The sequence below is a fragment of the Bombus pyrosoma genome, linkage group LG14, assembly GCF_014825855.1.
Source record: "Bombus pyrosoma isolate SC7728 linkage group LG14, ASM1482585v1, whole genome shotgun sequence".
Taxonomy (NCBI): Eukaryota; Metazoa; Arthropoda; class Insecta; order Hymenoptera; family Apidae; genus Bombus; species Bombus pyrosoma.
The window spans coordinates 124,568-151,545 of NC_057783.1; the positions used below are offsets into that span (position 1 = coordinate 124,568).

General features: G+C 41.9%; 1 protein-coding gene across 9 annotated transcripts in view; it reads right to left on the reverse strand.

The window, feature by feature from the left end:
• Positions 1-189: 189 nt before the first annotated feature.
• The window catches only part of LOC122575286 (CLIP-associating protein 1-A), a 29,053-nt gene continuing 2,264 nt past the window's right edge, over positions 190-26,978 (reverse strand). The window contains exons 2-28 of one of the 9 annotated variants that reach the window (XR_006319382.1): positions 19,870-19,975; positions 19,441-19,612; positions 19,167-19,343; positions 18,831-18,907; positions 11,287-11,318; positions 11,069-11,174; positions 10,333-10,410; positions 9,419-9,576; positions 9,103-9,339; positions 8,675-8,928; positions 8,413-8,597; positions 8,105-8,230; positions 7,845-7,955; positions 7,653-7,748; positions 7,359-7,539; positions 7,012-7,246; positions 6,147-6,212; positions 5,586-5,917; positions 5,195-5,498; positions 4,869-5,032; positions 4,661-4,799; positions 4,362-4,494; positions 4,117-4,276; positions 3,770-3,983; positions 3,494-3,700; positions 2,953-3,403; positions 190-412 (exon numbers count right to left, since the gene is read on the reverse strand). Coding sequence is in view for 6 of the 9 variants with exons in the window: in XM_043744029.1 (XP_043599964.1) it covers positions 3,200-3,403; positions 3,494-3,700; positions 3,770-3,983; positions 4,117-4,276; positions 4,362-4,494; positions 4,661-4,799; positions 4,869-5,032; positions 5,195-5,498; positions 5,586-5,917; positions 6,147-6,212; positions 7,012-7,246; positions 7,359-7,539; positions 7,653-7,748; positions 7,845-7,955; positions 8,105-8,230; positions 8,413-8,597; positions 8,675-8,928; positions 9,103-9,339; positions 9,419-9,576; positions 10,333-10,410; positions 11,069-11,174; positions 11,287-11,318; positions 18,831-18,907; positions 19,167-19,343; positions 19,441-19,612; positions 19,870-19,975 (4,254 nt within the window). In the remaining 3 variants the exon portion in view is untranslated. Of the gene's footprint in view, positions 413-1,625; positions 3,404-3,493; positions 3,701-3,769; positions 3,984-4,116; positions 4,277-4,361; positions 4,495-4,660; positions 4,800-4,868; positions 5,033-5,194; positions 5,499-5,585; positions 5,918-6,146; positions 6,213-7,011; positions 7,247-7,358; positions 7,540-7,652; positions 7,749-7,844; positions 7,956-8,104; positions 8,231-8,412; positions 8,598-8,674; positions 8,929-9,102; positions 9,340-9,418; positions 9,577-10,332; positions 10,411-11,068; positions 11,175-11,286; positions 11,319-11,543; positions 12,288-12,752; positions 12,938-18,830; positions 18,908-19,166; positions 19,344-19,440; positions 19,613-19,869; positions 19,976-26,978 lie in introns of those variants that run through there. The other 8 variants (XR_006319383.1, XR_006319381.1, XM_043744029.1 and 5 more) reach the window with 8 other exon arrangements.

Below are 26,978 nucleotides of genomic sequence, written 5' to 3' on the forward strand. Positions count from 1 at the left end.
TTTTTTTAGTTACAACGAAATATGCTTTGTTCTTGCTTTTCGTGTTTCTCTTTTTCTTTCCCTTTCCTCTTATTACAGCATCGAGTAACGAAAGCAAAGGTACACAGGATGAACGAGCGAGTTAAGCGTATGGAGTAAATCCATATAGCCCGATATATCATCGTCGTGATGCAAACAGAGTGGCAAGGATCTCGATAATGTGTCATAATATATTTATATCTACGTATCATACACGCATTAGTAAATATAATATAAATCCTGTTGTCAATAATAATGCTCAAAAACTTAACAAAACAAGCTTTCCTCTTTTTCTCTTCTTTATAAACGATCGCGACACTACGCAGTGTCCAGCAGTGCCAAGGTCCACGTGTACTCAGCACGACCAACGCTGCAGGCAGTGACGATGAGCTACCTAATCCGTATTAATATTACATTAGATTCTATTATTATTTAATAATATGTATGTGTGTATATATATACATACATATGCATACATACATATATATATATATATATATATATATATATAAACACGCGCGCGCGCGCGCGCGCACGATCCGCACACACCAGGTCAAACCCTAAATCGTTTGTTTGTTTTTTTTTCTTTTTTCTTTTCTTTCTTTTTTTTTTTTTGTTTTAAATAATTACGACAAATGACAAATGAATTACGAAAAGGATATCGATAGACGCAACGTTAAAATATTCGTGTTAGATAAATCGGTAATCACACTAAATCCTACACATATGTAACCTTCCATACGTTTCTTCCCTCGAAGATCCATCCACGGAATACCCGTGTATAATGTAAAACGTCGGTAACAATTTCCCGTGAACGAGAAAACTATTCACCCTGCCTGTGTAATGAAACCGCAAACGGTAAAGACGATTCGCGTCCGTACAATGCGTTTTGCGATTAGCGCAATTTATGAAAATAGACGTGATACATTCTTAGACGATGTCGATGATACATGTATCGATTTACGAAAATGTAAATGGGTTCCTCGCGTTGCCACGACAAAGTCGCGAAACGAGCACGAAGATTATAAATAATTCGATTTCTTTTTCTGTTTTGCATCGTAATAACGAATGAAAAACTTTCACTGTACGTTTTACGCAACATTAGCGAATACAGGAGCTCTCTAGCTACTTGCAGACTACAATCGCTTCAACGATAGCTTTCCCTTTCATTTTTACAAGACGATCAAAGACGATACTCGAACAAATTTCGTCCTGACGACACCAAAGGCACCAAGTAAAAGAAATAGTCTGACTTGATTATTGATTATCGATTGATGATTGATTCGAAACCAATAGCTCTTCTGTCGCACAATAACGCTTTTGGCACTATTTGGCCACCTATTGGAAAATCAATACACATCACCGTGTGTATTACACCGTATCGAATTAGGTGCGAGACACGTCTGCCTCCCTCCTAATCTCGAGAAGGCTTATGCGTCAACTTAATTTATGCATAATATTTGTGTCTTTGGAGAACATTATCAAATTCAGTTAATGCAGTGTTTATTCCTTTCCTTCGTTTTAATACTTGGATCATTCAGTTTCAATTTCATTGTGAAATTATTCTGTTACTTGAACACCACTAGTAAGTAAGAAAAGACGAAATGTGATAAGTATATATTTATATATAATTTTATCCTTATATATAAATAAAACAAAAACGACAATGGCACAGAATATTACTAAACTCGTTATGTTAGCTTTGATTTAGCATTCGTTTAATTATTGGCAACGTGACGAATAGTTTAAATATTAACGTTAGTTTCGAATATCATTCCCCTAATCGTTGCTAATCTAGTTTTGCTGATTTCGTCGCATATAATCTCTCATTCACTCTATCGCATTCTCTCTGTTTCTCTCGCAGACTCTGTCCGTTCAAATATTGTTCCTGTTGTTTTCTCGAAAAACATTCGACCATCTCTCGTCTGCATCTCTTGTGTCATTGTGCGTCCTTGGAAATCTGACTAGCACATGGAGTTTTAACAAATATGTTCATGGTTTGTTTTTCAACATCTCGATCTACACGACGCATGTAAGAGAGCTGCTCCCGTGACAATCGTATTATGCACACATGCAAATTATTAAGAAATACGATATTCGCGCGAGCCTTCTCTATGTCGTTAATGCTGAAATGCGAAGAAAATATTTTATATGAAATTTATTCACTCTCACTGTTCATACAGAACCGATATCAAACATAGCGCCTATTCTCAGTTTGAACTTTTCACCCTTTGATACCTTTGAGTCCTTTCACCTTTCTCCTAACTTATCCATTGCAAGATGCAATACTGTTAGCGATGTTTGTAAATCGGCGAACAAACGTATAACGTATTTTTATACAATGTCTCTCGGTATCGATATAATTGGCATTCACGTATATTCCGCTTACAAAGTATATATGAGTCTCTCTCTCTCTCTCTCTCTCGGCAGTGATGTCGCACTGTCCCCTCATACTTTCATTCACGTCAGATCGACGACATTTAGGGTCATTGGCATCACATTCCTGTCGAACAACCGCAATCAACTCTAAGGGGATGCACAACAATACACTGAGATACATACGTAAATATATACAATATCCTAACGAGATATCGCGAACAGAATTCAAAGTATATAAAAACGCAAAGTGGACAAGAGGCACGATACTATGTTTTGCGAGCTTGCGATAAGATAGGAGGAGCAGGAGAAGCCTTTTAAAGCTTCTCCCGTTGCTTTTTCCTTTCTTTTCTTTTCTTCCCCCCCCCCTTCTTTCCCTTTTTCTTAAAATAAGAAACAACGCTAAGAGAAACAACTCAATATCAGGATGTAACGTATCGATAAAAAATACATGTATTATGACTCGAGGAACCTTATATCTAAAGCGATTCTGTCTTTGATAGATAGGCATAGATTTTCGGTGAACGAAACAATACGCGTAAACAACTTGCATACTACCTGTTTTTGTGCAACATCACTGTCAGGAGTTCAGGTATGCCGTTAATACACCTTGCCGTGAAATCATGTAGATCAATCAGTCTATCATATTGAAAAACATCGACATGTATCGTTTTTTACTGCTCGATCGTAGCCATCACGGATTGGACTTACTGAGGAAGCTAACCAGCATTCGTTCATGCCTCGCACTCAAACGGGCAAATCTCTTAAGTATCGCGATCCTAAGCGTCGCGGAGTTTGATGTTAGTTAATTTTTACTATTGCTACGTGGACTTGCCGGTTGACTGTTCGCTTGTTGCGCGCGTTGTATGTAAATGTTTAAAAGCTTCAGTTTGCTGGTATACAAGCAGCTGAGGTGAGGTTTCAACAATTCTTCACCAACTGCCAAATGTATTGCTACCATACAAAACACAGCGCTTTTACGTACCGCGCTTTCATTATCGTCGTACGCCTGTTCAGAAACGTAATAATAATTAACATTGTACGTTAGAACGAAAGGAAGACTTTTGTATTCGTATATGTACGATATATGTCAGCTTACTTTGATGAGACCGGGCATGACCTTCGACAAATGAGGTTCTATCGCATCGCGACCCCAATGTTCCACAACCTTGTGAAGCATTTTTATCGCGCCCATATTCAGGGGATATGGTTCGGTAGTTATTATAGTCGATACTAGGTGAATCACTTGTTCTGGCTTTAGAACCATCGCTATCGTTGCAGCACATTTTTCCGCCATCCAGAGAACCTGGCAAAACGAACGAACAGTATTAATAATCGTCTATACATATATCACGAAACTAATTCACAGACTTACTGGAGATCTTGAATTGCTACTAGTGGAAGAATCTTGTTTCTGGTCGTCTAATTTATAAGCGTTAATTACTTTTAAAACCAGCAATTCAGGATAGACGGAAAAACTGTCGACAAGTTCTGGACATTTAAGCATATCGATTAAAGTTTGAAGTACTTCTACTTGCATTTTCTTGCTATCGTTAGTCAAACTATCTAACAACGTCTTGAGCAGCTTTCTGGAAAACCAAGACGTATAATCAGAGTAATTTCGTAATCGTAGTAGTAGTAGTAGTAGTAGTAGTAGTAGTAGTAATAGTAGTAGTAATAGTAATGGATAATAGCCGAGTTGATAAATAGCATAATACATACTTAAAATTCTGTTTAATATACAAAGCATCCCCTTCGCGAACATACAATTGAAATTCTTGTAGAGCTGACACTTTCTCTTCGGTTTGTGTCATCTTGGATTGCAACGTTTTAATCATATTATCTAAAACTTCTGGCCTTTTTATCGAATCGGGTGATGATCCTGCGCGGATTTATCAACATTTGTTAAACGAAGAAGAGATACGCGAGTCGATGAATAACCTTCCTATAAATAATTGTATACATACCATGCGTTTTGTAACCATTATTTTCCTGAGGTAGGATAAGATCCCCGGCGATCGTATCACTTGAACCATTAACTGTAATATTAGTCACAGATCGTCCCCTTTGCGTGGGCGAAGAAACGGAAGACGAACGACCCTGATAGACAAAAGAAAAGAAGAAGAGATAAATAGATGAGAAGAAATAAAGAAAAGAGAAGAACGAGAAGAAAAGAAAAGAGAAGAGAAACGAACGGCACATGCTGACACATCTTTTCACGGCATAGTACGACTTTTAACCAGTATATCGACATTATTACTATTACCGAGTTGCATAATGTAAGTCCTTCCATCTTTTCCTCGACATCAGCCATATTGCTGATTCCACTGTCTTTGCTGGTAGTTGCTCTTTCTAAACGTTCGAAACCATAATTTTGTATCTCCGCTGTCGTACGCCTTAAAGATCTGCGGGAAGCGCTTAAAGATTAGAATGACTAACAATTTAGGATTTATCGAATCGAGGCCGTCACTTACTTATAAACTTCTTCCAAGTTTTCATCCGCATTGTCAATGTCACCTTTACCTTTCGTACGAGCTGGTGAGCTCTGCGCCCTAGGAGGCGGAGTTCCAGGGGACGCGGGATTACTCGAACCCGACGATTTCCTCAAGTGATTTTGCACTAAAGGCAGTGCCGCCTCCTAAAAAATACATGCACGTGTATATAATATAATGCCCGTATACCATTATTGGTATACATCTGTGCATATGACATACACCGCCCCTATAATATATGTATATATGCATGCATGTATGTATGTATGTACGTACGTGCGTATACATGTACATACAAGAGGTCTTACCTGATAATACTTGGGTAATTCAGCTAATATCATAGTGACTTTCGGGGGATTCAAATTATACAGCGATATAACAGCATTTTGTGCATGCCTCCTAACATCTTGGCTTTTAACATCGTTCGACCAGTCGAGTAACCTTGCGAGCGCTGTCCCAGCAGAGTTAATAAGAGCAGACGGTTCTGCCGTTTCTGCTATTTGCGTGATAAACACGAGTGTGGCTATTTTTACACGGGAATTTGGCGTTTGTGTTGGATCCGTCAGATACCTCATTACAGCCGGCAAAAGCTGTTCTCCGGGGAAGCATTCCCTACAAGTTGGAAGAGATGTAAACAATCGTGTAAAATAGCAGGAACATTGGTATTGGCTTGGACGACATTGTCGTATTCGGTCTCACCTAACAACCTCGAGGGTTTTGTGTATTTTCGCTTGTATCGAGCCAAGCAAGTCGGTGCCTAATTTATTCAAAAGTCGAGCACACAAAACATAAAGCCAGTCACCGAGATCTTCGCTATGAGTAGCTACTAATTCATTCAGTGTGTCCAAAAATAAACTGAATACTTTCGTGTGAGAATCCATGAACATTTTCGTAAAGATGTCTGTTACTTTGCGCAATTCCGTAGCTGTAAGCGTATTTCCATTTGAAAGAAAATGTTGCAATCCGACTAAACCTTCTTTCCTATCGCCCCAATGTTTATGCGCGCAATTCTCTATGATTTCCTTGATATCCTGCAAGTTAAAGAGTTATTTATCGCGATAATAGGCATTCTAAACATGAACGTGTAAAGCGTTGTTCAGAGTAAAGACTTGGTTGCAAAGTTCGGTATTTTCGATAGGGTATTTCGGTATTTCCCCCTTTGACAGAGGAGCATACAACAGTAGAGCGTATCAGGTAGAGTACGTATATAGTGGAATATGTATGAATAATAAATGAAAATGAATATTAAATTTAACAAACCTTTGGGATAGATTGATCCCACATATCACGATACAGTCTTTGTTGAGAGCCACTCCATGAGAACGACTAATGGGTAGATGGACGATGGACAGATATGGAGAACAGAACGGCGCATCGCGTTAGTCCAAACCAAACAAATACGCCGCAACAAAACCAAAAGAAAAAACCATACATGCGTTATCTACAATGTTGGGATGCTGGAAGCCTGTTTTTCAAGCTTGTGGACTAATTCTACTCTGACCGTCGTCAAATCCAGGAAGATAGGACATAATATATAGGCAAATACGAATACGCGAATTCAGTGGCTGATGAAAATATCTTGAGTAATTCTGTATTTTAGGCAAAATAATAGACAACGCTTATACACGAGCACGCAGCATTTTTGTGAACAGATATTTGTGAACTTGCGTATGATTTGATTTGTGAAGGCAGATATGGTTAAAGCATCTTCATATCACGTAATAAATGATGAAACAAGTGAAATAAAAGTAACACTGCAAGCGCCTGTTTTTATTACATATCGATTAGAAAAGCGTTATTTAAATAAACATAAGATAAGAAAGCGTCGCGATAGAATAAATTTATGAATCATATATATATATATTAAGCTACTGCACAAGTGACGTTTCTTATAATGTACATCGTTGGTAAAATTGATGTATTCTGTATTGAATATTGTCTGTCACTTATATACACGATATATGTATGTACATACATATACATACATACAAATATCTTGTATATACATATATACATATATACGTGTGTATATATATATATATATATACATGTTGTACTATCAGTACGATGAAACGATGGTTAATCTGTCTTTTCGTACAAAATCTATCGCACTGCGTCTACTTACATCGTTTGGTCGTCTAAAGCTGTCCATACTTCGTTCAGAGCATATGCTGCTGGTTTCACTGTCATCGCTGTGATCGCCCTTTCCTCTTGGTGTTCTTGGGTAATTGTCAATATTTTCAAAGGTAAGCGCGTCCGCCAACGCTGATTCCGCTTCACGCGATTGCTGCAGCATCTTTTGTGCCATAACTGGTCTGGATTGAGGCCTGTCCGTCGGAGACATATGTAAACTTCTTCCCCTATATATTTCGTTTCGCACATGTTTAAATATATATATATATATGTTGAATGTTGTTTGTCCGGTTACGGTTAAGATGAAGGAGCGATACGAAGGTAAATATGCCATCATACCGTATTTTGCTCGCGAAACTTCTATCCATTCCAAATCTTTGCGGGCTTGGTTCACGACTGTTACCGGTACTTTTGATCCCGTGGCCGGATAACCGTCTAGGTCTTGCAATTAACGATTCTCCTTCGCGATTGTACGTTGCATAACTGAGTCTCGAGGACGGTGATCCCGATCTGCTGCTAGCTGTAACGTATAACGTAAGAAAAAACGTAAGAAAATGTATTTAGACGGAGTACTAAGTTGTAAAAAGAAACAGTTTGGGAATTGGAACGATTATTTCGTTTCTTTGTACTTACGCTGAGATTGCGACACTCCAGATACTCTGGTCCTTGTTCTTGCGGTTCTTTCTGGACTAGCAACGGCGGTTGTGTCCGGTGATTTGCTAGGTCGTGCTAAACGAAGAGGAGATGGTGGGGAATAGGTGCAACGTCGTTTAAAGCATACAATAACAGCTAGAATGAAAATTGATCGACGATAAGACTACTCACGAAGGGACGCTTTCTGTCTGCTCATATTCGCGTACATCATTCTCGCTTTAGCTCTTTGCGCGGCTTGCAAATCTATCGCGCTAGTGGATCTAACGCCCGGAGTTGCACGATCTGAAGACAAGTTGAAAGAAAGGTCAGGAGATACAGTTGAAAGAAATAGGTATGCAGGAGATTAACACGATAGGCATTAGGTATAAGAGTGCACATTCTAAGACGCAGTGATGTTTTAAAGCATCGAACGAGAAGGTAACAACAATTACAATGACTATCAGTGGGTCTTTGGAGAATTGGAATACCAGACTGACGATAAGACCGTGGCAAGGACGGAGTTCGTCTGAGCGGGCCATGGGGTTGACCCGAAGACTGATGCAAATTTTCCGTACTACCTTCATACGTTTAATGCAAAGGAGAGTCACAAAAGCAGCATGAAAAAAAGTGAGAAGTGGTTTATATACCGCACTGTATCGTTAGTTGCGTCTCTGTATTTAACGTACATCTACTACGCGCCAGTCCCTATTCTATTCGAAATATCATTTTACAATAACGAGGCAAAGATGAGAAGATATACCTGTGGCGCTCATTACTGGTCTGGATGTTCGAGGACTAACGCTGGCCGATCTCGTCACTACGTTCAGACTGTTAATGCTACCGCTATTGCTAAGGGACATCAACGAGCGTTTATACGCAGTGTCGAGGCTGTTGAGCAATGCCTCTGCTTGTTCCGGAAAATGATCTTTGAATGCCCAATATGACCTGAAAATGTTTGAAATGTAACCGGTATTTTGTTTAAAACGAAGCTAACATGAACAAAAGCAACGAAGAATATTTACTTCCTGGCAAAGGCTCTTGCTTCCGAATCCGAGTCGGCGATACCTTTCTTGATCGTGTCTTGTAAGATGGTCAAGTGTTTCTGTAATATTTGAGTAGGCCATATTTGTAAAATTAGATTTAGATATTCGCACGATGCTCGACGTATGTCTTTGCTCTTGTGACTTAAACAGGATGTGATAATTGGCACGAAACGACTGTAATGCGTATTCTGAAGAATAAACCTCACGGCTACGGCACCAGCTGTTGCCACAACCTGAATGTACAAAATTGTCCATGTAAGTTTTTTTTTCCACGTTATCATCGCGCGCGCAAGCACACACACACACACACTGTATCTCTCTCTGTCTCTCTCTCTCTCTCTCTCTCTCTCTCTCTCTCTCTGTTTGATTTTAACGGTGTATTGGCGTTAAATAATTACGAGTCTCACCTTGGCACTGTTTTGTATGAGGTTCATTAAGGTGAGTAAGACTGCTTCTCCAAAACTAGCGAATTTATTTTTTAACTGTTGACTAAGAAACGCTAAGGTAATGCACGCCTCCCTTACCACTTGCGACCTAAGATCCGTGCAAGCAACTTCGAAAGATCTTTGCACGCTCTTCAAGTTTTCTAAAAAGTTTTCGTAATTCGTACCACCCGCTATAACGATTGCTCTTAATTTTTTCATCTGTAAGATAATTAAGTTTATGCCATGTGCCGCTAGTTTAGACTGTTTAACGTTAGAACGATATTATCTCGGCACATACACTCTCTGTCCTTTGTTTCCAATCTTTTTTATCGTCACCAACATTTTCTCTTATGATTTTCATCTGCTCTTCGAGATCTTTTGCTGAAAACAAATTTACAGATGGCACATCTTCGAACGCTGTAAGGAAAGTTTCCTCGTCGACGGCGCCAGCTTGACCTAAATAAATAAATAAATAAATAAGTAAATAAATAGAGAAATATATATTAATTATATATATATATATATATATTAATATGGATATCCGTATCAAGGCCGTATATGCTAAAATACGTATGTACTAATTTACTAATTTACGAGATTTCATTTAATTTACTAATTTATACACTAGAATATACAAGTGTCGATAGTTGAGAAATCTTGAATTTTATCCCGCTCCGATAAAAGGTAAAACGTTTTTTTTTTTATTTTACCTCGTGCTAGGGAATACTTTGTGACGCTTCAAAGCACTGTTAACTCGAGAAATGAGAGTGAGGGAAAAGGTAGTGCATATAAACAGACATGATGACAGATGTATAGCCGACTATAGAATTTCACGGGTGAAACGATACGCGTACGTGAACGAAAGGAGATGCAACAACATTGTATAAAGCGTAAGACGTAAGGCGTAAGGGGTTCGAGCGGCGATTAAAAGTGCATAGCACAGTAAGACGAAGACGCGTTAGTTGCAACGAATTTGAGAAATTTCTCGTTATTTTCTTGTACTTGCATCGTGGTGGCTATTTGGGATTCTTTTTGGGATTTAAAGGGAGGGAAGAGAGAGGGGGAGAGAGAGAGAGAAAAGAAAAAAGAAGAGGAAAAAGAAAAGAAAAAGAGCTAAACTCGTCCAATATGGTGGAAAAATATGGAAAATTTGCGCGAACAAAGCATCGTAGTATAATAGAAAATTAGTAATGCCAATAAAATTTTAGATACCTGGTGTCGATTTTACTGACACGTTTCTTTTGACGGTTGTAGCCCTTGGAACCATGGAAGTTGTATTACCAGGCTGAGCTGTCATGCAAGCGAATAATTAGCAGTCTCGCCAACGAAACGTCAACAGTTTATCGACATTTTGTGGGCGCATGGTTGCAGAAAATATCATTAATATGGCATGGTGAAATGCCGAGCGGCGACAGGAGAAAGCAAGAGTTGTAACGTTAGCACGCTTCACACCTGTGCGTTGCTTGCAGGAGGAGGAGCTGTGCTTTCGTAATGTTAATCTTAAAGATCGTCACATTCAATGGGATCAAACCCAAACAAACGCTTATCTTATACACAGATAAAGCACTTGTAGTAGCACACAAAGCGCTTCAATTTTGCATACAACTAACAGATTTGACTAACTGTTTGACAACTCTACGTATCGGAATATTGACTGATTCTGTGAATACCGTAAAATAACTCGATACACGATATTACGCTTACTATAATAGAAATGTAACTTGACCCGTCTATTAGGTACGCTCTGGTTAGGTACACGGGGTTGGCTAAAGAGTTATTTTAGAGTAGACTCGCTTCCAACAAATCGTGGTACAAATACACCATGCTTAGAACGAAATAATCAAAATATGATATTTATACTGGAATTTGGTCGATTTACACGGGATGAGAAATAGCATCGAGTCTATAGTAAACTGGCGCGTGCGTGCGTGCGTGTGTGTGTATGTACCTAGAGCTGAAGATGGAGCTTTCGCAGGACCGAATTGTCCTCTTTTCGGAGGAGCAGCAGCAGCAGTAGCAGCAGCAGCTAACCTTTTCACAGGAGCCGATTTAATCTGTAATATCGAAGTTGATCTCGTGTATTAATCGGTAATAATAACAACGTTAATAATAATATTGTTACGCTAACGCGTAGGTACACTTTAAAACGTTTAAACCGATACTCACCGCTCTGTCCGTTTCATCGGTGGCTTTGCCAACTGAAAGAAATACGTTCAATGAGTTTAGCAAAATACGCAAATATATATATATATATATCTTTTTTTTTTTAGGCATATAATGAAATTATTCGATTCTACTATGGTGAATATGAATATGAATATGAATTCGAATCGTGTATATATATATATATATATATATCGTATATATTTGGATTCGTTCTTAACGAAGATTTCGTTTTCTCTTTTTCGCGAAAAGCTTTATACCTAAGTGCGGATATAGCCACGGTGGTTTGTGAATGTCGCAATGACAACCTCTTGCTCGGGCACCTGGATGCTTTACGATATTATCCCATTGAAGAATCCATCTGCTACTTGGATCCCACAGCTTCTTATCGATACTGGGATATTTTTGTAAACCCCTGTGCAAGCAGCGATGGCCGCTTGACAACAGCATGTCAGTGTGATTCATGGTAATTAAAAAGTCTGGCTTTTATCGAAATCACCGAATGACACGCAGTTACGAGAGGCAACGTTTTGTCAAGTAGAAAGCGTAATTTATCGTTGAACGCAGTTTGAGAGAACACCATCACGGTACGAAAAGCGTTGGTTATGGCACGATAACTCGATGCGATCTTGCTGCATCCTTTCGCATTTGCATGATATTAATCAAGACTCCACGTACGTACGTACTTACGTACGTACTGAGAAATCGAGTTTGTCAGAGTTATTAACGAGATAGGTTCGCGCGAAAGACAAAAGATTTCCGCTTCGAGTCTTAGAGAACCACTTGAAACCCATTGAAATCGTTTCCTTGTTCGCGTTTCTCCTCGAGGTTAGAACGAACGAAATAATCGGCACGAAATAATCGGCGAGTGAAAGTGATTTGCATTATCCGCCGACGAGACAGGCGATTCTCGTTCAACTAATTGCTGATTTTTTAATCGCCACTTTGTGATCACGGAACTCGGATCGGCGAACTTTTATCGATGAAATTCTTCGATAGCGTGGCTGTTTCGAATCGGGAGAAAAAAAATTGAAATTTACGATTGATAAAGAGAGAGAAGAAAGAAGGAAAGAAAGAAGTGGATCTTTTGCAATTGGAATTTTATTTCTCGACTTTCTCGTTTAAGTTTCGAAAGTTTCTCGTCTAACGTATCGACGTGATTAAAATTGAGCGAGGAAAATCGATTCGCTCGGGGGAAGCAAATACCAAGTACCGATATAAAACTGCAAATGAAACCTAGTAGACTGCTAGCTTTCTACTAGGAATTTTCGATTTTCAAAATGTCAAGATGTCGCCAAAATCGCCTCGAGTAATCCCACTGATCCAAAGTTTTTGAAAATGGAAAGTGGAAATCAAATTAGCGAGTAGGGAAATTTCAAAGAATATTTCGAGCGAGGAGATTACGAGTTGACCAAGCGACAAAGCTTACGCGCGATACGTATCCGCGGCGACAGTCTTTCTTTGCTTACGTAGGTACTGGGCGCCTGGTCTTCAGTGCACCAACGAGGTAAACGGTAGAAACGGTCGTCGAAGAACGATCGATCGAAAGAACGTTCCGTTTGGATCCGGTGTTTGAAAACGCGACGGTTCGTTTCATTCATCGATATAACGGTGATCGACGTTTCTCAGGCAAGACGCAACGATTCCGACATTAAGTCGGTAAGTGGAATGGCAAAAGGTGGAACAGCGCGGCTCAACGCGCTAGGTGAGAAGTTAGATTTGCATTTGATAAACGCGCTATCACACAGCCAACGAGTTAATAAGGGCTGCGATAAGACACGAGAGTTGCGTTCGACATTTTGAACACTGCGTTTTCCGCGACCTACGACGAGAAGACGAGAATAAGACGAGAATACGACGCGGTTGAAAAAGAATTATCGATAAATTGCACCTCCAAGGATGATTGCGTCACGAACACGATTCATAGCAAGTTGCGCGTAATAATCCATTAGCACACACGTGTACAAGCACGCCTAATTTATGCTTATTTATGCTTATTTATGCTTATTTATGCTTATTTATGCTTATTTATGCTTTGTTATGCCGATAACGAAAATCGTATAAAGATGCGTCTCGCGGGGAAAATGATCTCCGGTGAGAGGGAGAAGAAAAGGTAAATCGGCACGACGCGCGTTCTCTTGCAGACAAGAAGAAGAAAAAAGTGAATATCGCGCGAGACAGCTATACAAATGTGCATTTGGAAGACGTCGAGCCCCGGTAGTAAAGCGACGATCTGCTTTCCAAGAAACAAATCGACGCTCGACGATCCAACGAATCTATTCGCGTTCCTGCGTCGCGAAACGGCTCAGTCACGATGACTATTTTCCAGGACACAATGTATCGTCGATAGTTTCTTTGTATCTTCTTTTTTGTCCAACAGCACGCGTCCGTTAGTTGGTCGCGCGGAGAACGCAGAACAAAAAGGAATCTTTTTCTTGCACTAGCAGGACCGGCTTCCACTACCTTGGTATAATCGTTATCGCGCGGTATCGCACAGCATCGAATTAGCGTGGTAAACGCGGCAGGCGATAATTCGCGTAAAACGTCGCGTAAAACGTCTCCTGGTTCGAACGAACGCGATCGAGGCCAACACTGACACTGCGAACGCGGTTGATTCTACGACGAATTAACCGTTCCGGCGACACCAGCTGCGAAACATCCTCGTATCGACCATATATTTCGTCGCGGTTGACTCCGATCGAGTAAACAAACGCGCCAAGAGAAACTGAAACGATCGTCCTTGCCCATTGTCCGTGAACGGTAGCAACGCGTGTCGCTTAGAACGCGTCACACTAGTCGCGCTGTGCCGGCCAGATCGTGTTCGGCTCGTGACACAGAAAAAAAAAAAAAGAAAAAAGAAACACGATCAGATCAGCGAGCAGGCCGTCGCGACTTTGCATAAGCTTTCTCGTAGAATTCAGCGAGAACCGCTTTGAGAAGATAGACGCTTGGAGAGACGCGCGTGTCTCGCGTTGTTAAATGGCCACTCGTTTACAAACTGCCGTAAGCGATGCGAGACTGTCGCGAGACCGGTGGCAGGCAGGCAGGCAGGCAGGCAGGCAAGCAGGCAGACAGGCAGGCAGGCAGGCAGGCAGGCAGGCAGGCAGGCAGGCAGGCAGTAGGCCCGAGACCGATCGCGAGACTAAAAGTCGGACGGGAGGAAGGGGACCTTCCCCTATCGGGTGCCCCTCGATAGCGGCCAAACCAAGCACAACTATGCATAACATTCGAGAAGCCATCTCTCGATTACGTTAGACCTTGGAACATTAGCGGACCATTGGACAATCTCATTGTCGGATCTCTCTAATCCTTATTCGCGATTGCATAGATTTTTGTCGCGGCAAACAACTGCAAGGACGTTGTCGGAACGTGCAATTGCTAGAGTAAATTTCGAGCTCTATTTTTAAGTTGAGGCCGCGTTATCGATCGATTTATCAGAAACTTGACAAGTATAATTAAACGTGCGTAGTATTGGCGATTGAATGGAGATGAAAAAGTCGGGGGAAACGGCCGGATCGATCCGATTGCGAAAGTACCGATAAATTGTCCCCTGGCTGTAGGTGTAAAACAAGCGACTATGATTAATGCGATTCCGTTCGATTTACAGTCATTTGAAGACGCGCGTATGGGGCGCGTATGGGGCGCTTATGGGTGGACGATACGAGAAGGGAGAGTAGACGAGGATTGACGTCGGTGCGAGTAAGAGACAGAAGGTAAATAAGATAGGCGACGAATAAGGTGAAAACTGTCTTGCCTTCGAAAAACTTGCCTTCGAATCGAATCTCTGACGACGGAAACACGTCGAGGATCCTTCGTGGAAAATTCAACCGCAATTGAATTCGAGATGTACCGCGGCATAGAAAGGAAAGTAAGCGGCGATTACGATGTTTATGCGCGATAAACCGCGTACATGCATGTATATGTGGTATACAATGTGGTATACAAGTGTGCAATAGCGTCATCGAGAGTTGGGCAAAGATTCCGCGGTAACGAGTCAACGCGAACAGGGCGGTGAAAAACGAAAAAGCAGGTTCGGCCGATATATAAAGTGCCGATGAAGATTTCTATTCGGCGATTAAGAGGCAACAACCTTCCAATTGGTTGTCATATGGCTTTGGGAACGTTATCGAGTGCGCTCGAGAGAAGAACTTGGCCATGTTGGATAATTTCAAGGGAAAAGGGATGGAATTGGGACAGCTGGTCGGTGGTTTTCCCTCAGGCCAATCGATTGATCCGACCGTGTCCACGTTTTCACGTACGACGACTCGTTCGAAATATTTCTAATTACGTGGAACGTTACGTGGAACGTTACGTGGAACGGTGTAATTGATAGGAAGCGTGGGACCGACGACCACCGGTCTTCTCACCTTCTTCTAGAAATTCATCGTGAACGAAATTATGGATGGAATACGAGACAAAGTCACGCTGATTTCTTCGCAAATCGTATTTACTATTTGCCGTTGTTGATAAACGTTTCTGTCGTTGGTTGGTGAAAGTAACGTTATTTATTGTTTTTATTTATCAAAGAGATTTACAAGATACGATGCTTCCGTTTCCCCATCGAAGAAAGCTGAATCAAGAGAAAGACGTATCGTTCTCTCATTGTATCGCCAGCTGGTATCGCAGCAGCGGCTACGACGCAAGAGCGGCGGAAGAAAAAGGAAAACGCGAATGCCAATTCCACGGAACGATCGTTAATCGTTGCTAGAGACAAGAGGAAAAAGAAGAAAAAGAAGAAAAGGAAGAAAAAGAAGAAAAAGAAGAATCAGCCACGCGAACAGCGCGCTTCGAACGCGATAATCCTATCCTCGATATTACATAACGCGTACTGTACGTTCTATTACGTACGTTATTGTACATACTGTTCGCATTATCGGATGAAAATATGGTTTCGTCGTGGTTGCGGACAACTCGTATCGCTTAACCATTGATACTCCATTAATGTAATTAGTCGACCGAGCTTTCTGTTTTCTCCCTTAAAAGCGCGTTTTGTTCGATTCACTTTCTTCGCACCGATATTGCTCGTGGTACAAGAAAGCACGCACAACGAGCAATGAATCTTCCCAGGTAGGAAGTTACTTTCAGTTTTCTCGCGTTCCGTAGTTGGTAGTGTCTCTGTCCACCGATGGTGCACGACGTTGCTTGCCAGCCGTGGAATCGCCGCTTCTGTCAATAGGCTAAGCGCGAACGTCGTTCCGAGGGCGAGCAGAATGTCAGCGAGAGTCGACGAGAGAGGACAAAAAGGGCATCCGTGCGCCATCCAACGCTTAATACCTCGCTAGAGAAGAGAAAAGAGAGAAGAGAGAAGCTTCTCCCGTATATTCTACACGCGTCTCGCGCGTTGTCCTCGGAGTATAAAGTCGCGCACGATACGAAAGCGAGTCGAAGCTGAACGGTGTGGGTGCTAAATACGATCGAACGGTAAAGAAAGGGTAGGCTGAGTAATCTCTGTCCCGAGAAAGCAACCGGTGCCGTAGAAATGCACCTTGCGGAGACATTTTTACGTCGTAGCTGGCAGAGGAGAAACGTCCTTCCTAACTGATCTTGGATGATCTTGGATGCTACGCTATAAAACGACGGACGGATCAGGCAGAGTGTTTTCCTTCCCCCCCCCCCCACAAGGGGACGACGGGCCACAGGAAAAGGGAGACTCGTGCGGATCTTTCGTAGCGGCTAGATCTTTCCGTGTCATGCATCGCGTACTTACTCGCAAGGATTCTACTACTACTACTACTACTACTATTATAATTAGCAATACCTGCAAATTACCTGCAAATACCCTAAAAAAAAAGATCCTAAAAGAAGGCCGAAAAAGATATTCGCGTGGTCGCGTGTCAAGAGCAACTCGGCTCGGATATACTGGGAAAAATATTTCCTTCGGCCAGGTGTGTTTGTTTCATTTTCTGGAAAAAGCGGAATAGCGAGTTTCGCCGAGTTGCAGAAGGGAAGAATTGTCCAACGATGAGGATGAAAATGATGGATAGCGACTCGTAGACGGAAAAACGAGACAGGAAATCATTCGTGGTAATTTCGTGTTCTATTAATATATCTGAAATCAAGCGAAGAACCGTAATTCCCCTGCCAAGCCCATGTATGACCTAATCGCGATCGAGCGTCGGAGAAGAAGAAACGTATTTCGTCTTTAAACGCGGAGACGCCTTGTTGTATCGCGCATTGCAAGTACGAGGCACGCGATAGAAACGCTTTTTACAAATTGCTGATCGCAAAGAATGCTTGGCATACTGGATGGACGCTGGGTATAGCCGCGAGGAAAGATGTTTTCATCCGAAAAGTATATTTACAATATATAGTAAATACCAAGATCACCGGATGTACGCTCCGCCGATGTATCGTTATCGTTATCGTTATCGTTACGCGAGAGAAGCGCGTTTTTCACCTCTTCTAGGGGCAAAGATTATTAATTATACGACGGAACGCGTGTGAGCATCGTGACTCGTCAAAAACTCGTCGTTACGCGTACTTTTTACCTATTTTTCTCTTTTCTTTTCTTTTTTTCCATTGCATCGACAGCTTTTGAATAGGACAGCTAATATACGTCGAGTATTCGGTTGCTGGCGACACGTAATATTTGCAATAGAAATTCGAATACCCTGGTAGTAGCCAGTTGGAACGTTGCAAGGTCGTTTGTTTAAAGAAAAAAGCCAGGACAGCTTTGGCACGGTATGAATTACGGACAACGTTTGAAACAATACACCGGCGATATTGCAGAGTATCGCACCGTGCCTATCGGCGTATGTAATATTATGTAACATCTTAGAACGGAATAGACGACGCGAATTAGTAATATGGTTAGTTTGTTGGTCGGTGATGGAAATAACGCTTTATGCGAAACTGCGAGAGACTTTGCCGGGATAACGAAAGTTTGCCTGTAGCAAGCGGAGCTTGCGATCCGGCTGTACGACGAGAAACATGTACGTGTGGCACGTCCCTTTCGCGAACTGCCATCAGATACGCGATCCCTTAATCGTCTGGAGCGTCGTTCCTCTTTTTGTTTGCATTCTCGGAGATATTACGCCGACGTTTGCGGGAGAAATCAATCTGGAGAAACAAGTTGTCGAGCAAACTGTTACGTAGACGAGGAAAAAAGAAACGTGCACATCGGTTAGGACGAAAGCAGAAGTTGGAGCAGAGGACGCGCCAGTGCGACGTAATTAAATTCAAATTGGCCATGTTTTACCGTGCTGGATCGAGCGAATATTCTTATCACGTCGAAGAAAAAGCGGTTCTCGTTAAATATTCATCCTGTGTATCGGTAACGTGAACAATGCAGAAGAGAGGCCGATGGGAGTGTGTGCGTACGTGTAAGACCGAGCAAGAGGCGAGGAAAGAAAAAACGAAGGTTGGTGTTCTCGAATGCGCGCGGTATTCCAACGCGATAGCGTTCATGGCTGCGTGATGGCAGCACGATACAGCTTGAATAATATAACGGAGGTGACGCGTGTGGCATCGGTTTTTATGCCTTTGCTGACTTAATTTGCTGGAGGATACCTGGTGAGAAGGAATTCGAAATCGTCGAATTTACTCACCGTCCGAGGACATGGCCAGAGGCAGCAAGTCGCCAGCGGCTTTCAGCTGATCGAATTTTTCTATCAGCAACAGCAATCTGCAACGCAAGATCGAACGTATTTGGCTGGTTGGAATACGCGCAACTAAAGAATACGTGAAATTCTTCTAATTAAACAGTAAATTATAACGGATAAAGTAGTAATTAGCAAGGTTGTAAAAAGTAAACAATTGGAAATGGTGGACGGTGAAGTTGTTTTAGCTAATTTAAAAGAAAGTAACATAGTTAAGATAGTTGAGATAGTTAACGAAAGAAATGCTGGCGAGAAGCCGGCAATCGATTTCGCTTTTTCACTCACTTAGCTTGCGGTACATTGTGCTTTCTCTGCAAATCCACTCGTAATCTTTCACCAACGTGTCTGTAGATATCCGCCAATGTGTTTAAAGCAGTTTCTCGCACTTTTTCGGATGGATCCGATAATAATTTCACGATACTTGGAATCACTCCGGACAGTATCATTTCATCAGCGCCGTGCCTGTAAAAAGATTTATCGTTATAAAGATTGAACGAGCGATTTCTAGCTGTAGAAAAATGTTTCTTTCGTTTTCTAATAATTTGTCGCAGTTTCTTACTCGTTCAACGTCGTGGTCAATAGAATCAGAGCTTCCTCTCGTAACTTTGCGTTTTTGTGACTAAAGGCCGGTCGCAGTCTGTCCAAAAGTTGTTGAGGAGACATACACCCTTTCTCCATTATTTTGAGAAGCACCAGTTGCGCCTTTTCCCGTGTCGCATCCTTGCTGTCACCTGTCGCAATACGCATCGTCGATATTCTTAATCGCGTCTCTCGCTATCTAAACGATACCGAAGGAAACAAAGGGGCCGATTCCGTTTATTTAGTCGTCGTAATACGCAACGTACGATGGTGGCTCGAGTGGGATTTCGGTAAGCAGCGAAAGCTGCTATTTCCGATAGCAATGAGTCGAGTTTCCGTTATAAAGAATAATTTACGCTAATTAGCTGGAAGAAAGACAAATAGCTGGAAGAAAGTTGCAGACACCTACCTAGTCTGTCTATCGTTGGCTGAATAATAGTGGAGATGTAAGGCTTGAAGTCGTGACCCATTCGATCCGCGAGAAACGTGAGGATTTCTAAACCATTCTGCACGACCTGCAACAACAGAATCAAAGGATCGTTTTAACATCTATGGCAGATATATCGACCACCATTGGAGAATTTCTAGCCGACCGAGCTATCGAGGCGATCGGGCTGCGCCGGCTAATTTACTCGGCATAGAGGACGTTTATACGCGGTACTGTGACGAGAGATTAATTAACGACTCGGCGAGAAAACGCGTACACGGGAAACCAGTTTGTCCAACGACTCGTACATCGAACGTCAACCGATCGAAATAGCCAAAGTCAATGGTTACGTTAACGGCGAATCGATTTTTTTTTTTCTTTTCTTTTTTTTCTTTTTCTTTCTTTTTTTTTCTTTTTGACAAAGAAAAAAGGAAAGGAGAAGGAAAGGAGAGAAAAGGAAAGGAGAAAGAATAAAAAGGAGATCAATTGAGAAGCATAATTTATTATTTGTTAAAATTATTTTCAAGATCGGTGGTTTAAGGGGATTCAAAGTTTTGCTTTAATAAACGCGCCGGGTTTGCGTTGCATCAGAGGGCTCAGGGTATATCGATCCACGCAAGATAAACTCTGCTTCCCTGAGAGCCACAAAATCCTAGACCCCTCGCACTTTCCCTCTTGCTCGTAATTATACTTGGTCTACCGCGACCACTCCACCTGCAACCTCTGCGCTTTCCATCGCGCGGAAACATAATCGCGGACGTTTGAGCGAATTAAGCGCGAAATCAATAAGAATCTTTTATGCACGCGGTTCGCCGATGATACGAGCACCAAGTGCCGACTGTAAAACGTGAACACGCTATCGACTCTTAAAGAACCGAGGAAAGATTCGTAATTATTCTCGTAATCGAATCTAAAGCGACTCTGTATTCTCTTTTCTTTCTCTTTTCCTCAATTTGCTGTTCAAATGCTGCACGAGGGGGCAAGAGTAGAAACAGATAGAAACCGATAGAAACAGAACGAGTCGGTTTGTCCGATCTGAACTCTGAACGTTAAGACGATATTTGAAAACAGCAGTTTCGTACGCAACGTAGTTTTTTCAAGGTTTCGCAGGGGAGAAAAAGTAAAATACGACTCGCAGCGTATTCTTTGCCGTGTATATGATCGGCGTATATAGCAAGTGGAAGGAATGCAGCAATAGGAGAGAGAAAGGAGGAACCGACAGCAACGAATTGGTCGTACGTAGCGTGGAGGAAATGTCGCGTATTGGAAGACGAACGTTGGATTCGAGGGTGAACGAACTGCTCCTGCGGGAGGAGGACGAGTAGATCGATATAGAAAGTGCAAGTGTAGGCTAGCGTTCGGTGCGTTTATCGCGGTAGAACCCTTCGTAGAACCTAAAGGCCAGTTACTCGGGCTGTGTTTCGACGATGACGAGAGGTACGGCTAAACGAGTATTGCTCGGTAGACGATGTAGCAGGCAGAGCAGCAGCAGCGGCGGCCACGGCGATGTCCGTTCGATCCGAATCGTCAATCGGCGATCGGCGATCGGCATTGGCAATACTCTCGTCGGGTCGAACCCGATGTCTCAAGTGCACACGGCCAATCCAATGTCACTGTCTGCAAAAGCGTCCATTACTCGGCGACAGTTTAAATACGTTTAACGAACCGCTATACATAGACGTATAAACCTATTTTAGAGTCGCGGGGTAAACGTTCTCTCAGGGCTGTCGTCTGGCTGTGACATCATTGCTCGCCACCGAGGCTTTTCGTTTCTCTTTCTGTCTTAACTTTTATATAATTAGCACACGGTTTAATCGTTAACAGCCTGGGCTGAACGCGCCCGCTCCAACGTGTTTAATCACTATTGCAATTATTATTATTATTATTATCATTATTATCATTATTATCATCATTGTCATTATTGTTGTTATTGTTGTTGTTGTTGTTGTTCTTGTTGTTGTTGTTATTATTATTATTATTATTATTATTATTATTATTATTATTATTATAGCAATATCGCGTACAATACACAGAGTACAGGCATAATTGTTATATTTTACGTAGCATTCTTCGAAAGTGATCGTAGGAAAGAAAGCCGATAGAGCACAACTGTCGAACGATAATGGGGTAGCAAGTTTTAGCAAAGAGAACGCGAGACCAATTAATAAGACGCACGGTTAATTACCGATAGAGATGGTCGGCGAGGTATTTTCAAAAAACAGAGCGGTGGCGATCAAAGTTTCGACAGTGCTTTATTCTGCTGATTACGACAAAGCAATCGCGTTCGCTGGTTGCGCTCTTAGGCCGCTCTTGCGACTACTTTCAACAAACAGCGTCAAACAGCGTGTCCCTGCGATGCAATATTTCTTTTTTTTAACAGAACGCTGAAATTTACCGACCTCCTAGCTACACGCTGCGAGCATACGTTACGATTGAACTTGATCTCTAAAATCTGGCATTCTCGAGGAGAAGAAAGGACTATTGCTATCCAACTATCGCTTCTTCGCTCGTCTATCGAGTAGGTAGATGACGAAGGATAAAACAACGAAAGATGGACAACGCGCGCGCGCGCGTGTGTGTACGAGTTGTCCGTCCGGCCTTAGTCGTCAAAGTTGGGAGGAGCAGGGCCCGTTAAAACTGGTAAGGCCACGTGGGAGGTGGTTGCTCCTTCTTCTTCTTTCGCTCGCAAAAGCGCCGTTCACGGCGAAATGCTCGTTCGTGTTTTTTGTTTTTCTGGTTGCGCTAAAGCAATCGCATTACGAGCGACAAACGGACCAAGCTGTTAAAGAGAATCAAGCAGAAGCTCTATCGAGTACAAATTGTCTTTCACTGGACGACGAATCGAAGCGAACGTGCACACTCCTTACGATCAGCTGGATGATGATTTCGCGGTTTTGTTGTCGCTCGTTTCTTACCAACCGCTTGTTCTTACAATTGCTTGGGCTGACACGGTGCTTCGTAAAACGAATACAATTATTATTAATCGTACAACGTGGATCTCGTGTCACGTATCCGTCTAAAGTAGCACGAGAGGGAGAGAGAGGGGGAGAGAGAGAGGGGGGAGAGAGAGAGAGAGAGAGAGAGAGAGATCGAGTGAGAAGGGGGAAGGAGGAGAAGGATGAGGAGAAGGAGGAGGAGAAGGAGGAGCTGACGTAACAAGTAGAATGAGCGATTACGACCAGACCGCGTTGTTCGGACAAATTCTTCTTCGGTTGATCCGAGAAAATTTGTCCAACGGTATAAGAAGACGTTGATTTAATAACGCTCGATTATGACCAAAACGAGATAAAGCCTACTGCGTCGATTGTGTCAATTACGTGAATTGCGTCAATTACGAGAAGTAAGCATCGATTTCACAAATACAGGTACACGATTTCGAGTTATTACGAGTGCGCACGGTATATACGCATATAGGTATGAATATCACGGTGACACGCATCCTCCAACCCATCTATTGGCTTTCTGGGAAAGTAGTTTCACATTTTTTAATATCAAAGTGCGTCAATTTTATCTTATTGATAGGACCGTACCGCAACCATCGCTTGCACAACTTCCTCGTAGAAAGAACTTTCTCGAAGAAGAAAGAAAGAAAGAACGGAAAATTTTTATTTAATCGAAACATTAATCTATCGGCTATATTTGAAACACTTGCCGTTTCTGTAACAGGATCGTAATGCCGTTTAATCGTTTAACGTTTGAAATAACGATGCTTATAAAATCGCTTTATCGTAAACCACGACGATTAGTTGAAATTGATTTTCCAATTTTACAAACCAATACTAGAAAATTGTATTGGCGTATCGATGCGCGATGATCCAGCATCGCGGTGACACGCGTGTCTGTGTGTCCAGTTAGTCGCGTAATTGTCGCTCAGCGGCTATTAATAATTTATGGAATAACAGCCGGCACCCGAAGGGTAACCCGAGCTTTGCCGCTTTGAATTCCAACTGGCGTTATCGAGATGTCTATCGTTTTTACGGCGACCTTTCGCACGAGTTATCGAGAGCGATCAGACGTGACAGACTATAGTTGTGCGAGTTGCGGAAAGTAACGCGGACTAAGACTCGCGATAAGCGTAAAAAGCACCGAGATCACCGTCAGGCGAGGCTGATGTCATGCCTCTTTAAATTCAAAAAAGGAAACGTTCGCGGTAGAGGAACGGAACGGGGAACGAGAAGAGGAAGAGGGACGACGACGACGACGACGGAGGGACAAACTATGGGCCGCGGTTCGCGTTGTCCCGTGTCCTTGACATCGATATACGGTGCACCGTTGTCTCGTAAAAATGGCACGGCTAATCGTAAGATCTTCCATAACAAGACTCGTCGTGATTCTCAATCGCGACAAGATACAAGAGCACCTGGTTTCCTTTGTTCGCAACAACGATGGCACGATTTTTCTCGCTTTTCTCATTTTTATGCCACTTGGCGCTCTTGTCGTCTGTTCCTTGATTACCTCTTACCACCACCTCTTCATCACCACGAAATAACGGACTTGCTAGCGTTCCGATACCGTTCTGGATCGATACGTTTTCTATCGCAGAATCCAAACTTGGGAACGACCCCTCGCCTAACCTTGTTACCACTTTCGTAGCAACTATTTGCCGTTTCAACCACTCTTTCGCACGTTCGCTTCATATTCTCGCACCAAGGACGCGCAGCCGGCAACAAGTGGCGCTGGATAACGATACACGACCGGCTAATGCCATTTCTTCTACTTTTATCTACTTTTACTCCTACTTTTTCCCATATGGATATGGAGCTCGCGTGTGCAAGTAAAGTCAAGTTGCCAAAATTTCAGCGCAGTCGTTTCTTCCACCTCGTATCTCGTATCTCTACAACGCTCGAACCATAGTACATCTACCAACGTTAACTCGAGATTTTCCTTCATATCGTGTATAGACCAGCTAGGAGAAAGACTTACGAGAAACGCGGTAACAACGCGTAAAACGATAAAAAGCTAGTCTAAATATAGAAACGAACGGGCAACTATACTTGTAAATATGCACGTCTTCCCAAACACGTTCTACCAAGCATACTTGCTTATTCGTACATTACTCGCAGAGAAATGTATCGCGCGTACAGTGCTGTACAATGTACCGTGTACTGGGGATCGATGGTTCGATGGATTATTAAGAAGGAAGCTGAATTTGAATCGGCTTGGACGATTGCACGCCGTTCGATCGCACGTCGCTGCGAGTCTCGGAGCAGAATGACGTAAGCTCGTTGACCTGGTGAAATTTGGCTAGTGTCAATTTTTCAATGTTCGCTGACGTCAAGAGTAGACGTTCTAGAGTAGAGCCGTTCGTTTCCCTCTTGATCTTCCCACGAGATAAATCCATTCGTAGAAACCCGCCCGGAAATGCTAAGAAAGAATCGAGGAATTTGACTTTGCAACTTTCCCTCGAGTGCCTGTTAATGAGAAAGAATAACTCGTGTAACATGCGAAACAAAAATTCCTGCGGCTAATTGCTTCATACGTAACTTCTCTTCGTGTCGCTCCTATTCATTGGTCACGTTCTTTCATGCTCTTTCATGCTCTTTCATGCTCTTTCATGTTCAGCATAAGTAGACATGTTTCAAATATATTATACATAATAATATATAGTTGCGTCTGTAGGTGTTTGGATATTCCGAAATTGTTGCAAGTACATGTGTACCCATATAAAATATAAAATGTAGAATGTAAAGTGTAGAATGTAGAATGTAGAATGTAAAATGTAGAATGTAGAATGTAAAATGTAAAATGTAAAACGTAAAATGTAAGATATAAAATATAGGTGCTTGAAATATACAGCTGATAAATATCGATGAAAACAATCGTTGCTAATTGATATTAAATAGAGATAGAGAAACAGTAAGAATGAAAGTGGATGAAAACCGGTCGTGGGAAGAGATCCGAATCAAGTAAATTTAAGAGTGTAGGTTCAATGTTGAGACGTTGGAACGATCGAAATATGCGTTTGTAGCCACGTTCCTTGTTTCAGCTTAAATTTAGCAGAGCAGAGAGATTTCAATTAAAAACTTAAAGCGGAGATTTAATAACGAAAGTTAGGGAATTAACTTTGACTACAACTTTGAAACTGTAACGAAAACATCGACGTTTAGATCGAATCACACCAGGTAGCCAAATACTCGTGAATCAGTAATACGTCCAGCGTCCGCTCTATCGCGTCTTGACGGCAGGACAACAAGGATGATTAGATACTTGCGTAGAAATAGTTTCGACGAAACTGCCTACGACGATAGGTTTCCATCGCTTCAATCGCCTTAACATCGTGCCGATTCGTTGCGTATTTTCCTGTTCGTTGTTTCTCACACATCTTCGCATCCAGCGTTTTTTCATCTATTACCAACGAACGTTCGCCGATCGTGAATCCAATAGCTTCGACTAAACGCCGATCGTTCGGCAACATACATCGTTCCGTGACACACTGTACGTACATGGCGTGAAAGTTTTTCCCTTATAGGAGCCTCTTGGCGCACAACCAGCCCGAGTTTTGTGGTATCTCGACGAGAAACCAATTTCGTCGTAAATCATCGTTTTCGTTTAAACCTCGTGATGAAAACGATTATTGAACGTAATTGACAATAACTGGTTACAAACACGGTTATCCAAACACGGATAACTAAAATGATATCTTGCCACTGTTATCGACCGCACCAAAGATTAATACGATATTAGATGCGATATTAGATGGAAATCCACGTGTTTTCGATGCAAAATAATAATCGATAATTCTGGAGATGACGAATCACTATTACAGTACAATTATCCTTATTACAGAACGTTTGTTACGCCTCGTCCATCGTTTTCATATATCTGTATTCCTGTTAACTCTACTTATATTTTAATCTTACTTACATTTCACCAAGCAAGAAAGCTTCTCCTCGATGATAGAACGAAATTATATCCCACGTAAGTTGCAACAAACGAAGACGGTAAAACGACAAACTACGTACGCCGATAACGATTCTTTTATATTTTTCTCAAACTTGGTTACAAACAGATCGAAACTAACAATCAGCTCTAAAAAAAAAAAAAAAAAAAAAAAAAAAAAAAAAAAAAAAAAAAAAAAAAAAAAAAAAAAA